This window comes from Emys orbicularis, chromosome 15 (assembly GCF_028017835.1).
Source record: "Emys orbicularis isolate rEmyOrb1 chromosome 15, rEmyOrb1.hap1, whole genome shotgun sequence".
Lineage (NCBI taxonomy): Eukaryota > Metazoa > Chordata > Testudines > Emydidae > Emys > Emys orbicularis.
Window position 1 is genome coordinate 28432983 of NC_088697.1, and position 14412 is coordinate 28447394.

The window sequence follows — 14412 nt, forward strand, 5'->3', positions numbered from 1 at the left end:
AGGGTCCTTGGGGACAGCGATGGGGGAGAAAGCAGGGGGCACTGGAAGATGTAGGTGGGGGGCAGAAAGGAGGGGCTCGCATGGGAGCATTTGAGGGGGAATAAGGTCCCTGCAGAAGCTCGGTCGCTGGCCTGGCAAAGGCTGGCGGTGGGGGGGGGGGGGGCAGTCAGAGCGACACAGTCTTGCCCCATCTCCCTGCCTGGCCCCTGGAGGAGACATCTCCCCGCCACCAGCCACCTTGGCGCCGTGCTAACAAAAGCCTCCACCACCACCTGGTGGCACAAAGAGGGCCCAACACCTGGTGAGTCCTGGGCTGGAGTGGCGAGTCCCTCTCGTTCCCCTTTAGATCAACAAACGCAACCGGACGAAGATCTACTACATGGTCCGCGGCCAGGTCTTTGAGGCGGAGCCAGAGTACAAGGGCCGGGTGGCCATGGAGGACGACTTTACCCTCACCATCAGCAGGGTGACCCTGCGGGACGCCAGGACCTTCGTGTGCCAGGTCGGGGCGGGCAGCTTAGGGGTGGGCGAGAACCGGACCAAGCTCCACATTTACAGTGAGTGCCGCTGGGCCCAGAACCAGGGTGGGGGGAGAGGCAGGGCAACAGCCTATGATTGGCATCTCTGCGCGAGCCCCTGCTCTGGATGATGCTGCTGACATGTTCCTTTCCCCTCCCCCACTCAGGACTGCCTGCCCCTGCCAGGGCTTGGCCCAGGGGCATGGAGGCTGATTTAAGCCGGCAGCCTAGGGCAGGGCAGCCTGTGAGTGTCTCTCCGCCTGCCGTAGATCACAAGGCGTGGGCATTAGTGAGAGAGACTAATCCCCACGCCTTCTGATCTACGGCAGGCGGAGAGACACTCACAGGCTACCGCCCCTGCTGCCATTCCCAGGGTTGCAGCGGGAAGGCAGGAACAGGCTCACGGCGGAGGACAGAACCGAGAACAAGGGCTGGGTCTGGTTCCCTCTTGCGTGGCGCTGGCTCAGCCTGGGGAGGGGTCGGGGACTTTGCCTTTCCCCTCCCTCTCAGTCTGCCTGGCCCCAAACGCCTGCCTGGCCTGCTGCTCTTTTCCAGAAACCCCAGAGCCTCCTGAGATTCAGGTGAACGACGCGGGCATCCCAGTGACGAGTAAGGAGATCCCAAAGGTGAGGGGAGCCAGCCGCACCCCACCCAGCCTGGCTAGCACCGAGGGGGCCAGAGCACTGCTGGGGGGAAGGCACCCAGAAGAAGGTGGGACACTACTGGCAAGACGCTCACAGTGCCAGCAGGGGTGGGGAGAACCTTAACTGCCTTGTCCGGTGCAAGCTGCACCATGTGCCATGTGGGGGGGGGGGAAACGGGGGTGCTGCGCGGGGACCCAGAGGTTTTCAGCACCAAGCACTCCCTTTGCTGTCTCAGATCGCAGAGTGCGTCAGCAAGAACAGCTTTCCGGCCCCCAACATCACATGGTACAAGAACGGGAGCCCCCTGTGGCAGGACGACACACGTAAGTTTTGGGGCCAGCTCCTTCCCCTTGGGCTGCTTAGGTACGTTGTAGCCTGTGGAGGCCGGAGCTTGGGTAAGGGGCCCGCCCAGGCAATTCCAGGATCACAATGCTCAGGATAATCCTGTATCCTGCTGCAAGGAAGCTCACGGTGACGGAGTGCCCATGGGCACTGTTGTGAGGAAGCTCACAGCAATCCTGCTCAGCCCAGGGGTGAGAAGCTTGTGCATCCCCATTCCTTCCTTCCAGCAATCCTGGGGTTGGGGGGGGTCCCTTGGAGCCAACAGGGTCTGCAGGTGCTCAATCCCTCTTGGCACTGCCCCCATCACCTGCTTTCGCCCAGCAGAAGTCAACATCCTCTCCACCCTCACCAAGGAGTCCAGCGGGCTGTACACGGTGAGCAGCACCCTCTTCGCCCGCGTGAGCCGCGAGGACCGCCAGTCCCGCTTCCACTGCGAGGTCAGCTACCGCCTGCTGGGGGCCGACCAGACTGCCACGTCCGAGAAGGTCAACCTCACCGTGTTCTGTGAGTCTGGGACTGATCAGCCACGCCCAGGGGAAGGGGAATGACTCTCCATACTGGCGATAACACTCCCTGCGCTGCGGGGTTGATGCTGCAATAGACCAGGCTGTAACTTCCATGGCACCGCCTGAACTCCGTACGGCTGTTGCTCTGCATGGGGATGGTAGCGGGGGCCTGCAGTGATCCACACCCCTCCCCCCCCCAGCTCCAGGTGTTGCCGGAGGTACATTGCAACATGTGGCATCTGCTCAAGTCCTAGCCCCTCATGCTGAAGCTTGAGCGTGGACGTAGGTGGAGTAACTCTGTTTTCCCCGCGCTCTCCAGCCAGAGTGTCTATCAGATTCCCGCTCTCCTGTTTGCCGCTTGCTAGTTTCTCATGGGCCCCCTGGTCTGCCCGCCCCACGGTCCCAGCTGAGCAGAAGCTCTTCTTGTCTCCCTCTCTCTGCACCCCAGATTCCACGGAGAACCTGACTCTGGTGATACACTCTCCCCAGCCGCAGGTGCGGGAAGGGGACGAGGTGACGCTGCGCTGCGAGGGGGACGGGAACCCCCCGCCCGAGTACAGCCTGCTGAAAGTGCAGGTGAGCAAAGGGACGGGGCGGCAGGCCAGGGCAGGCAGGCTCTGGATGCCCAGGGGCTGACAGAGCGTGCCTTGAATGTGGGGCTGCCTGACAGTCCCTGTCTGAGCTCCCCACAGGCTGTCTCTGTGCTCCCCTGTGCACGGGGATCCTCATCCTTCCTGCGCTGGGTGTGTGGGGGGGGGGTGCTGAGGGTTCCACACACTTGCTACACCTGGACCTGCCCCAGTCTGGGAATCTATGGCAGAGGGCTGGACGGCTCAAGGAAAGGGATAATCGCTGTGCCAGGGCACCGGTTCCAGCCCCGCCCCATGCAGAGTGGGCTTGATCAAGAGATGGGAGGCAGAGTCTGCCCCCCCCCCCCCCACTAGGGCACCAGTTCCAGCCCAGCCCAGGGCAGGGAAATGGACTAAGGGGCCACAGACCTCCAGCAGCTCCGCCCCTGCTCCCGGTGCCAACACGAGCCAGGTGTGCGCCCACGTACCCCCACTCCCGTCTGCCTTGTGCCCCTCAGGAGGGTGCCCAGCCTGAGGAGAAAGACCTAACCGCCAGCAACGGGGTGCTGACCCTGCGGAAGGTCAAGAAGGAGGACAGCGGCCGGTACCTGTGCCGGACTATCGACCTCGACTCCATGAAGAACCTGGAAGACACAGTGGAGCTGTCTGTGAATTGTAAGGGAGGGCCGGGGGGGAGGCAGGGAGGTTCCCCTGGGCCATCCCAGCCCTTCTCCCATTGAGCTCCACAGCTGCCTGCCCCCGTCTGCGGAGGCACGCCCCGCCCCCATCCAGCTCTATGGGCTGGTGACTCAGGGCCCCATGATGCCAGCTGACCGGAGGAGTGGTTCCCCAGCTGGGGGGAGGGGGCATTCGAGAATGGCCGCTTCCGGCAGCCCCCACCCAGACCCCGTCTGTGTCCATGCTCCGGGCTGGCTCCTGGGAACCAGCTTCTGTTCTGTACCAGCGTCAGCGAGCCCTCGGCCACACGAAGGGCGCCGCATCTCATCCCCACGCTTGCTCTCTCCCTAGACCTCGAAGGGCTCAAGATAACCCCCGAGGGGCCCATCCAGCTGCAGCAGGGAGACGTCTTAGCCCTGACCTGTGACGCCAGAGGCTCTAGGCCCTTGGAGTTCCGGTGGAAGAAGGAAAAGGTAACGGACCATGTGGACGGCTGCTCCCAGGCAATGGCACAGTGCTCCAGTGACACCAGGACCGGGGCACCGTGCAGGAGAGGCCTTGGCCGTGCTCCAGTGACCTGTAGAGTTAGATGAAACCTCATTAATACTCCCCCCGGGGCAGGACATTCCCTGCCCGCTAACCCCGAGGGGCTGAGATTCTCTCCCTGCCCCCCAACAGTGGAGCTGGAAAGCTTGGGAAGACCCAGCTGCTCCCTCGGCCACGTGCCGCTCCCGGGCGAGAGGCGGGGCCGCGGCCGTCGGACACTAGCCTGCTCGTCTCCTTTTCCAGAAGGGGAAACTGCTGGGGCCAGGAAAGCAACTGAAACTGAGCAACGTCACCCTCGAATCTTCAGGCAACTACAGCTGCGAGGTGGCTGTGACTGGGGTGCCAGGCCTCTCCCGCTCCAAGCAAGTGTACGTCGCTGTTCACGGTAAGAGCCAGCCACCGCCGTATCCCCACCCCCTACCTGCGCAGGCTGGGGGAGGGGGAGAATCCAGCAAGGAGCCCGTGGAATTGCCCTGGTGGTTCACGCAGTCCCCACCTGACTGCTTCCACCTGAGCTCTGCCAGTCCCTGGGCCTGGGAGGAATGAGCTGGCAGAGAGACATGCAGCCTCCCTACTTCTTTACTCCTCTGTTAAATGCAAGTGTGCCCTGTGCCTGGGGGGCGGGGTGCATCTCCCCCCACCTGGGCAGATGGCTGCAGGGAGACCATGTCCCAGTCCTGGATAATTGCACCTGGATTTCCCCCTCCGTGGGCCCTTGAGTGCACCCACTCTAGGCTCCTGGCTCCTCAGCTGTCACCTCTCTTGGGCAGAGACTCACCTTTCTCTCCCTCCTGACTGGAGTTTTTCCAGGCTGCAGTTTATTCCCAGCAAGCCAGGCTGCCGGAACAGGGCAGCATCCGTGCTTCACTTCCTCGATGGAGGCTGTGAACAGCTGTCATTGCCAGTAGTCACAAGTCTGCGCACAGCTCTTTCTAAGCAAGCCCATTGATTCTTAAGGTGAAAGCCGAGAAAACCGATTACAAACAAGCAAAGAGCCTCCATGCAGTGGTCATCCCCGACTGCAGCCTCAGGTTCTTCAAACCCCACAACTGGGTTTTCATAGAATATCAGGGTTGGAAGGAACCTCAGGAGGTCATCTAGTCCAACCCCCTGCTCACAACAGGACCAATCCCCAGACAGATTTTTGCCCCAGATCCCTAGATGGCCCCCTCAAGGATTGAACTCACAACCCTGGGTTTAGCAGGCCAATGCTCAAACCACCGAGCTATCCCTCCCCACGGTTAGCGTCTCAGGCTTTGTCTTCACTACCCGCCGATCCGGCGGGTAGCAATCGGTTTTTCGGGGATCGACTTACCGCGTCTAGTCAAGACGCGGTAAAATCGATCCCTGATCGCTCTGCCGTCGACTCCGGAAATCTACCTCGGCAGGAGGCGGCAGCGGAGGCGGCGGCAGCGGTCGACTTTCCCGCGTCCTCACCGCTAGGTAAGCCGACCTAAAATACGCAACTTCAGCTACGGTATTCACGTAGCTGAAGTTGCGTATCTTAGGTCGGAACCCCGCTGCAGTGTAGACCTAGCCTTAGATTCGAAACAGCCATAAATAGCTCAGTCATTCCTTTGTAGGGCTTGGGCCTTTGACCTTGGCTTTGTGAACCAGGTGATCAGCAGAAGGGCATAGCTTCAGAAGGCTGCGGTTTTGCACAACCAGAGGTGGGGAATTTGGTTTCCTCCCCCCAGGAAAAGCACTAAACACATTTTGTTCCCAGATTCCATTTTTGCCTGGCCCATTGTTCAGTCTAGTCCTCTGAAACACCCCTCCCCCCTGGCTGTCACATCTCCCCACACAATCCCAGCCCACAATAAGACATAAACCGTTCATCAATTACAATGGGCCCCCAAAGATACATACACCTATTTCAATACAGTCTCCCAAGGACACTGCAGGAAATTGTCCCATCTGTCCCAGGCCACACTGACCCCTCTGCTCTGTGTTTCTTCCTCCCCTGCAGCAAAGCCGCAGATCAGTTCCAAGGATTCCCTGGTGCCCGTGCAACTGAACGAGCTGGTGACTCTGATGTGCAAAGCTGCTGCCCTCCCTGAGCCCAAGATCACGTGGAGCATCAATGGAAAGGTGAGACCCACCTGCTGGATGCAGCGCAGGGAACGGACCCGGGGGCTAGGCGCGGTTCTTGACCTCTTCCATTCAGGCGTCTCCTGTTACATATTTTTGGGGAACCCACAATAGGGAGGGCAGTCGTAGGCCCTGGTTGGGAACCCATGGGCTACTGATCACTTCTTCCCCTCCTGAGCAGCATCCCTCACTCTCTTCCATCTCCCCCCAGGTCCAAAACCACACAGACCATCACCGCGTCATCAGCAACTTGACCGTCCAGGTCACCCCAGACCTGCTGCAGTCAGGAGTCACCTGCACAGCCACTAACGAGCTTGGCAATAGCAGTCATCACATTACGCTGAAGCTGAGTAAGTCTCCTGGCCACACTGACGGGGGAAGTGCCCCATGAAGGAAATCCCCTTCTCACTCCAGACCAGACTGGAGTCCTCCCCTCCTGCTCTAATTCACAAAACAAGGAGACCATTTTTTCTTAATGATTTTCTTTTAAAATTTCTGATTAGAAACAAAATACATAATATATCACGAGCATCAGACACCAGTCATGTAGCCTTCAATGCATGGGCCCACACAACCCCAATAGATCTCAGCCTGCCTGTGAAGAGATGGTTAGAATAGGGGATCTGCAAAGGGGCTTTGCATTCTCCAGGCCTGATAGTCATTCATGCAGCACTGGCAGGGTATAAATGGGCCTCAGCGTAAAGGAGAATTGGGCCCTTCTTTAGGATCAGAGCTGGTACAAAAAAAAAAAAAAAAGTAATACGTTTTGTCAAAATATCAGCCATCTCAAAAAAAAATTTTTTTAAACAAAGTTTTGATTTTTGGAGAAAGCAGTGACGGGGCACATAAAATGAAAGTGTTTCTACCTGCTGGGTCCCTCGAATTTTCAAAAATCAGAAAATTCCACTCCAAATATTTTTGGAGAGAAAAGCTCTGGCCGTGATGGAGAAAGACAGACAGCACCCATGTGCCCCTGTCCAAGCTGGTGGTTCCACTTGAGACATTTCAGGAGTAGCCAGTCTGGCTTGATCTGATTTTGCTGAGGAAGTTCTGAGCTTCTCTGCCATTTTTCAAGTCTTAACAATAATCTCTTCCTCTTTCTGTCAAGGCCTAATCCTGTCAGGTGCTGAGCATCCTCTACTCAGGTTGATGTCAATGGGAGTTGAGGATACTCCGCACCTCCCAAGATCTGGTTCTTAGTATATTAGTATTCCCTTTGACTACTCACATGCTCCAACATCAGATTGGGAGCCTTATTCCAGTGTCACTGGTCGCCGAACATAGCCAGTCAGGAGAGACGGGTCCAGGGAAAGCAGGATTGACAAGACCCGAATTGCCAATGGAGGAGGAACTTTTCCGTCTCTCTTTGTAAAAGTCAGTTTTCTTCTCTGCAGTGAACCTAAATGTACATAGAAAAGAGATCATTAATACCAGAACAGGGAGGGCCACTTGCTCTCTATTTACAACTAGTAGGAAAAGTACTGTGATTGCGGCACAAACCCACTGGGTACCTACTTACTTTTGAGCAACAAGGAGTTCTAACTCATAGCTGTGTTCACTTGAAGAGAACTCATCTTTGTGAAGAGACGTGCGGAGAGAATCTCTTTCTTCAGTGGTAGGATTCATCTATTTCCCTGGTCTCTTGCTGCATGGATGGAAGAACATGTTGGTTCTTAACCATTTGCTCGGGGTTCAACTCCCTGTGGATTACAAATCTAAACGCCAAGTCCACTTTGCAGGGTATGACGTGCCCACCCACAAATTCTTCCATAAGGGCAAAATGTGAATTCTAGGGCTAGTGTTTACAAAGCCTCCATAGGTTATTACTGGAGCTGCTGTGCGCCACAATCCAGAATCGGGGCCCCAGCGTGCTAGGTGCTGCACAAAGTGACATTCCCTGCCCCGAAGGAGTATATTTCCTTGATTGCCTCACTCCAAAGGGTGAGCTAAGCAGGAGAGGTGACAGACTGCACTGTAAGATATAAAGCTCAGTTCTACTCGAAAAGTGACCGTGAAAGAGTAGTCATGGGGGTTCATTGTAAAATGGTGATTTTCCTAATTTGCAAGTTCACCCTGGAATCAAAGAGCTGCTGGCTTTGATTGGGGCCCAGGCACGACTAAGAGCAGAGACTCGGCAGTCGGAACTTAGTTAACGGCACTGTTGATAATGCAAAAGCAGGGCTATGGGGAAGACCAAGCAGTCAATGCTTATTCGTGTCCTTCAAATCAGCAGGTAGGATGCTGAATGCACACAGCTCTCCGATCTGAGCTGCCAAAGGACGGAGGGGAATTCTGATGGCCATTGGCCTGGCTTCAGGGAGGGCAGCTTGAGTTCACTTAACACTCATTGACCTTCCCCACGTGCCGGCTGATAATTTCCAAATGCAAAGTCTCCTGCACGTTTCTTCCTCACGTCTCTCTGGGCTGGAGAGTAAGCCCAGCTGCAGCGCACGCTGCGTGATCCGTTCTCAGCACGATTCGTTGGAGGCGTCTGTATTGGACATTTAGGTCCTAGAAAGTCGAAAAGATGATTCATCATCTCGTTCGTTCCTCCCCCCAACCGCTTTGGCCAGGTTAGACCTGGGTCCCTGTGGCAGGAGAGGACTGTGCACACGGGTGAATCTGTAACTGGCTGGGGGAAGCCAGTGAGCATGTCTGCACAGCTGCCCGGGGGCGTGCATAGGGGTAGGGAATGCTAGCCCGCTCCAGCCCCTGGTGTTTCAATGACACTCTGCACAGACAGATGGTCCAAGGCTGGAGCGCGCTGGGTTGGGATGCTGCTGGGGGCACCCTTCATACTAACTCACTCCCAGCTCTGCAGAGAGAGAGGGGAGGAAGCAAATCAACCAGCCTATGTCTGTCTTCATTACAGGAACGACGACGATGCCTCCTCCTATTGGCAACACTACCGGTAAGTGCCCCCAGTGACAGTGCTGAACAATGGTCCCGGCCGTGGTCGAAGGGAGGCGATCTCACCCACACATTAAGCACCCCTGTGGAGGGGCAGGGATGACACTGAGCGCCCAGAATGGCCAAGCAGTGCTGCCCAGGCCCCTTGAAGATGGGGGTGGATGGGGAATAGCAGCCGCATCCCTTCGAGTCACCCCTTGGTGTTCTGGTACGGAGAGATGCCATGGGCACCTAGAGCTAAACTTCAGACCCTGTGAGCTGCCCTGGGGCATGGGGGTGGGCGGTTAAGTCCCGGAGCCAATGGGGTGAATGTCTGTCCAGTGCCTTCCCACCCCGGGGAGGGATGGGCTTCATTCAGTGCTCTCTCTCCATTCTTTATTGCCATTCTAGCGGAACCCATCAAGAAAGGTCAGTAGCCCACAGGACCCCCTGTCTTCCAGCTGGTCCCTTCCCTCCTGAGACCCCCGGCCTGCTTTCATTGTGTGAGCGCTTCGCACCGCTTCTTGCGCCCTCCAGGCACCTACTCCCAGCCTTCCCCTCTGCCTACAGCTGTGTTGATGGCTTTGGGTCCCCCACTGTTTGCAGAGTGCGGCCCTCCCATTACACCCCAGAAACGTGCACTAGAATGTGACTCCTTTAGGCCACTCTTCCCCTAGTTTCCACCCCACTCTTTGGCCTTCACTCAGCTGGGCTCTCATGCCCTCAGTCCTTGGCACTGGGGGGCAGATGCTGCAGAGGGAGGTCTAAATTAGAGCCGGAAACCCGGTATTTGGATAAGAAGTGCTTCCATGTCAGCGGAGCGTTTCGAAGCCGACCGAGGCTTTAGACGATGGGTGAAATGTGCCTAAGGCTCATTTCCAGAAGTGGCTTAAGCACATAGGAGGCCAAGTCGCCTGGAGCCTTAGGACCTGAAGTCACTGACGGCTTGTTGACACGCTACCCCGCGGCACAACGGCTGTGCGCCAGTGAAGACACGACCTCCGTCAACGGGAGGGGATCTCCCATCACTGGAGTTACCGCCTAATACACAGCACAGTTACAAACATCCATATTGTTACCCCCAGCAAGCCAGCAGCAGGGCTAGGAACAGAACCCGAGGTGCCCCCGGTGCATTGTGCTAGCTGTGCTGCATGCATCCCCCTCTCTTCCTGGTGCCTCCCCCGCTACCCACCCTACCCCCTGCCCCTTCAGTGCACTTCCGATGCAGCCCGGGGAGAGGTAAGCGTGCTGCCTACTACTGCCGCGAGTGGAAGGCGACGGGCGTCTCTCGGGGAAGCCGTGGGGTCAGGCAGTAACGGCACCTGTCTGTTGCGAGCAGAGCAAAAGACCCAGGAGAGCAAGGGCGTGATCATCGTGGCGGTCATCGTGTGCATCCTAGTGATCGCCGTGCTCGGCGCCGTGCTCTACTTCCTGCACAAGAAAGGCAAGATCCCCTGCAACCGCACCGGGAAGCAGGACATGTAAGCATAGCTTGCGCCCGCAGCGCTCGCGCCCCCCGGCTAGCGAGGGCTTGGCTCAAAGACGCACCAAATCATTCACGCTTCCCATCTCATCCCATTCAGGCGCCTTGCTCTCCCCCGAACACCCCCGGAAGGGCTAGGATGCCTCACGGCCGTTCTCATGCCGGGGGGGGGGCTGGATGTAGAGTAGCCAAGAGCTTCCCCCCAGCAAAGGCTCCCGAAGCAGGCGCTGTAGGGAGCCACAGCTGAGTTTCCCCATCAGCCAGCCATCCCGTGTGTGACCAGAGTAGCTCCGATCCCCACACTCCAGCAGCACTGAGCATGGCTGCTATCCCAGGGCTCCTGCCCCTTTCCCTACAGCACCTCCTACTGGCAGAGGCTGGAGTCGTTGAAAGCTTCCCTCAGCCTGTACTTTGATTTTGCTCCGACTCCTTTTCCTTCTGCCCTCTGGGAGCCTGTAGGAATCAGCCCAAGGGCCTGGACTCCCACGCCTCAGCCCGTAGGCGCTCGGGTACCTCAAACGTGTCTGAAAACTGTCACCTCCCTCCCCCTAGCACCAGGCCAGATGCCCGTAAAGACGAGATTGTAGTTGAAGTTAAGTCAGATAAACTTCCCGAAGAGGCGGGGCTTCTGCAGGGTGCCAACGGCGAGAAGAGACCTGCAGGTGACCAGGTAGGACAGCTCTCCATGCAATTACCTTCCGGGGGCTGGCCTGGCCCATTGCAGCCTCTGGCCAGGAGCAGCAGTGATGCTTGACGGGCACAGGGGGTGTCTCTGCCCTGCCTTTCACACAGAGGGCAGGCCTCCTCTGGAGCTGGGGAAGCAGCTGTCAACTGCTGTCCCCAGCACCCCTGATCTTGCATGGGCCTTCATCATCCATCGTCATCAGCAGTAAATAAGGGAAGTGGAGGGACCTCGTGGTGCCAGACTTTCATTTCACCTCAGTCAGTGCTGGGGCTGAGATGGGGATGTGTTGCTGCATGCTAGTGGGAAGTAGCGGTGTTGAAACTGCTTTCCCTTCTGCTCTAAACTTTCCCTTCCCGCTCCTCAGCGCTCTCCCCGTGAACTTGGCCACTTCCCCTGGCTCCCAGGAGAAAGCACAGATCCCGGCCCTTAGGTTTCCCTGTCCCCTCTTCGTTCACGGTCAGCCTGTCCCGGAGCTAAGGGGTGTAGGCGTTCCAGGCTAGAGAATCTCTGGCCTCCGCGAAGCCCGGGTAGGGACCTAGACTCCCTAGATGCTAGGTAGGTGCCTAAGAACGGGATCCACCAACACCAGGGCAGGGGGCGTCCTAAGCTATGGGACTGCAAGGAGGAGGAGAAGAAGGTAGCAGCCCTAACTCCTGGGCTCTGCTGCAGGAGAGCTTTCTCCCTCTCCCCTGGGGAAGCTGCTCCACGGGGTATAAGTAATTAAAGAGGCAGTTCCCCCCCCCACCAATATAGGATTGTTCCTGCCGTTTATCCTAAAGCGCTTTGTCTAGTTTTAATATGCAGAGGTTTCCAGTTGGACAGTTCCAGTTCAGCTCCCATATTCCTTTGTTTAATGCAAATCGGCATATGAGAGCACACGCCCCGGTAGCCTTCAGATCATCACTCAACCACAGAACGGTGTAAGGAGGGGCCTCCACTGCTCCAGGAGTCACACTTACCCAGGAACATTGCACCGGGTTGGCTCTGAGCAGCTGGTGTTTTCACATGTGGGGGGAGGGAGAACCTGCACTCTGATTACCTCTAATGACTTATTTCTTGTCCAAAGGCAGAGAAATACATCGATCTGAGGAACTAGAGTGAGGGACCCGCCGTGTGTTTTTTCCTTCAAACCTTTCCTGTTCCTGGATCGCCACCTCCCAACCCTGCTCCAGCTCCCCGGGAGCATGGCCAGAGACCTTGAAATGCATCACAGCCCTGAGACTGCTCTGCAGGGAGGAATACCTCAGCCCCCCCCCGCCCAATGGCCATTACACTAGCCAAGGGTCTGAAAGATACCACGCTAGCAGCGGCAAATCTGGACTGACTTACTGCTTCAGAGGCCAAAAACCAATTCTTGAAAAACATCCACATTGCCCTGATAGGTGGAAGAATTTAAGGCCTTATCAGGAATGTTACCGTTAGCTTTTTATTGTTCCAGTTGTGTGTGTTGGGGGGGGGGGGTCAAGAAGCCTTTTACCTAAAATTCACAGCAGATAAGTCCCCCCTGCCCTCCTGAAAGTAGGCTAGAGTGCTAGGCAGTCTGGGTTTGTCAGGGCTAGAGTTGTGCTTTTAATTGGAGCTCCTTCCAACTGAAAAAACCCCAACCCCACAACCCGTATTAGATTAGCAGCATCCAGCTAAGTCTCTGAATAGTGGGTGCACAGTATGAATTACAGATAGGGGGTGGAATTTACCTGGTGGATTGTAGGATGCCAAATGGTTAGTTCTCTTAGCTTTTCCCTTAACTGTTCTTGTTTTGCTGGTTTAGATTCACAGCCTCTCAACTTGCACCAGTGAAATGCAGGTAGAGCGCTCCATTCTTGGAAGAGTTGATTTTGTTTTTCCCCAAGTGACTCTATTGAGAACAAGTAGCTGAAAGGAAAGGATCTCTGTTCTACGTGCAGTAAAAAGCAGGGCCTCCCAGTCGTTCTGAGGTTTCGGCAGGGACTGGACCCAACAGTACGTTCATATGAAAGTTTTAAAGCTGCATGATGTGGCATTGCTTAGCTGGAGTTTCTTACCTGCCACCTCCCTGAGGAACGTGGCTACCCTGGGCAGATTTCTAATTAAGCTGTACCGCTGTTGAAAGGAGCAGGCCCTCCAGACGACCATGTCTAAAGTCAAGGCTGATGAAGAGAAGCTTTATGCCATGCTTAGAAATTGGCACCTCTCTAGGGCTTTTTTTTTTTTTTTAAGTATGCTCTCTAGATAAAACATTACAGATCCTTGACTAAAATAACAGTCTCTGGCCTAGGCCGGGGCGACAGGTAACAACTGTGAACAAGAAGGGAAACTGACAGAACTGAGCTCCCACAGAATATTGAACTGGTGCTATCTCAGAGATATCCAATAGAACACCACCTCACTGATAACACCCAGCCTGCAAGCATATACTGCTGTTGCTTCCATCAGCCCTAGGACCTCTCCCCCACCCCCAGGCGAACACTGAGGAGATGAGCCCCTTGCTTTTCCTTCTCGATTCCTATTAGAGAAGTAAACCAAGTTGTAGAACTTGTTTCATCTAGGCATACACCCTCCATAGCTGCTACTTAACCAGCCATTTATTTTCCATTCCTCCAACACTTAAGCAACAAACAGCCTTACATTAACACTGGGCAAAACAATAGCAGCTCCTTCCCTATGCACCCAACTTCCTCAGCGGTTAATGAGACTCTGCAGCAGCAGATGCAACCAACTCATTAACAAAAAGGGTGAGCTGTACTTGTGAGCTAGAAATATCAGAAGCAAAAGCTTTTGTTACATATATATATATATATTTTTGTTGGTTTGTGTGTAAATTTAAGATTTTGTCTGATATTTGCAGGGTTTTTTTTATATATGTGAAAATAAAAAGCCAAAATACTTCCAGGACTGGCTGTACTTTGTCTCAATTCACAATGGTGCAGTGAGAAACTAAATTAGGGGTGGTGACATTCCCTAAGTGTGGATTGTACACTTGGACTGTCCAATGCATGACTTCAGCGCATGTGCTTTCACCTCCTCCTCTCTTCACCCCTCATTCATCTACTGCATTTATAATAAAAAGAACAGGAGTACTTGTGGCACCTTAGAGACTAACAAATTTATTAGAGCCTAAGCTTTCGTGGGCTACAACCCACTTCTTCGGATGCATAGAAGTGGGTTGTAGCCCACGAAAGCTTAGGCTCTAATAAATTTGTTAGTCTCTAAGGTGCCACAAGTACTCCTGTTCTTTTTGCGGATACAGACTAACACGGCTGCAACTCTGAAACCTGCATTTATAATATATGCCTGCAACTGGGTCAGGCGCTACTACTGCATTCCCACTTAGGGTACGTCTTCACTACCCGCCGTATCGGCGGGTAGCAATCCATTTATCCGGGATCGATATATCGCGTCTCGTTAAGACGCGATATATCGATCCCCGAACGCGCTCACCGTCGACTCCGGAACTCCACCAGAGCGAACAGCGGTAGCACAGT

At 55.5% G+C, this 14412-nt stretch overlaps 1 protein-coding gene across 1 annotated transcript in view; it reads left to right on the top strand.

Annotated features, from left to right (window-relative positions):
• The window catches only part of MCAM (melanoma cell adhesion molecule), a 35082-nt gene extending 23035 nt beyond the window's left edge, over positions 1-12047 (top strand). The window contains exons 3-17 of the mRNA XM_065417052.1: positions 347-557; positions 1074-1144; positions 1398-1485; positions 1829-2008; positions 2459-2586; positions 3098-3254; positions 3609-3730; positions 4047-4188; positions 5773-5894; positions 6106-6244; positions 8767-8805; positions 9195-9212; positions 10123-10264; positions 10819-10936; positions 12018-12047. Coding sequence (XP_065273124.1) covers positions 347-557; positions 1074-1144; positions 1398-1485; positions 1829-2008; positions 2459-2586; positions 3098-3254; positions 3609-3730; positions 4047-4188; positions 5773-5894; positions 6106-6244; positions 8767-8805; positions 9195-9212; positions 10123-10264; positions 10819-10936; positions 12018-12047 — 1707 coding nt within the window. The remainder of the gene's footprint in view (positions 1-346; positions 558-1073; positions 1145-1397; positions 1486-1828; positions 2009-2458; positions 2587-3097; positions 3255-3608; positions 3731-4046; positions 4189-5772; positions 5895-6105; positions 6245-8766; positions 8806-9194; positions 9213-10122; positions 10265-10818; positions 10937-12017) is intronic.
• The last annotated feature ends 2365 nt before the right edge of the window (positions 12048-14412 follow it).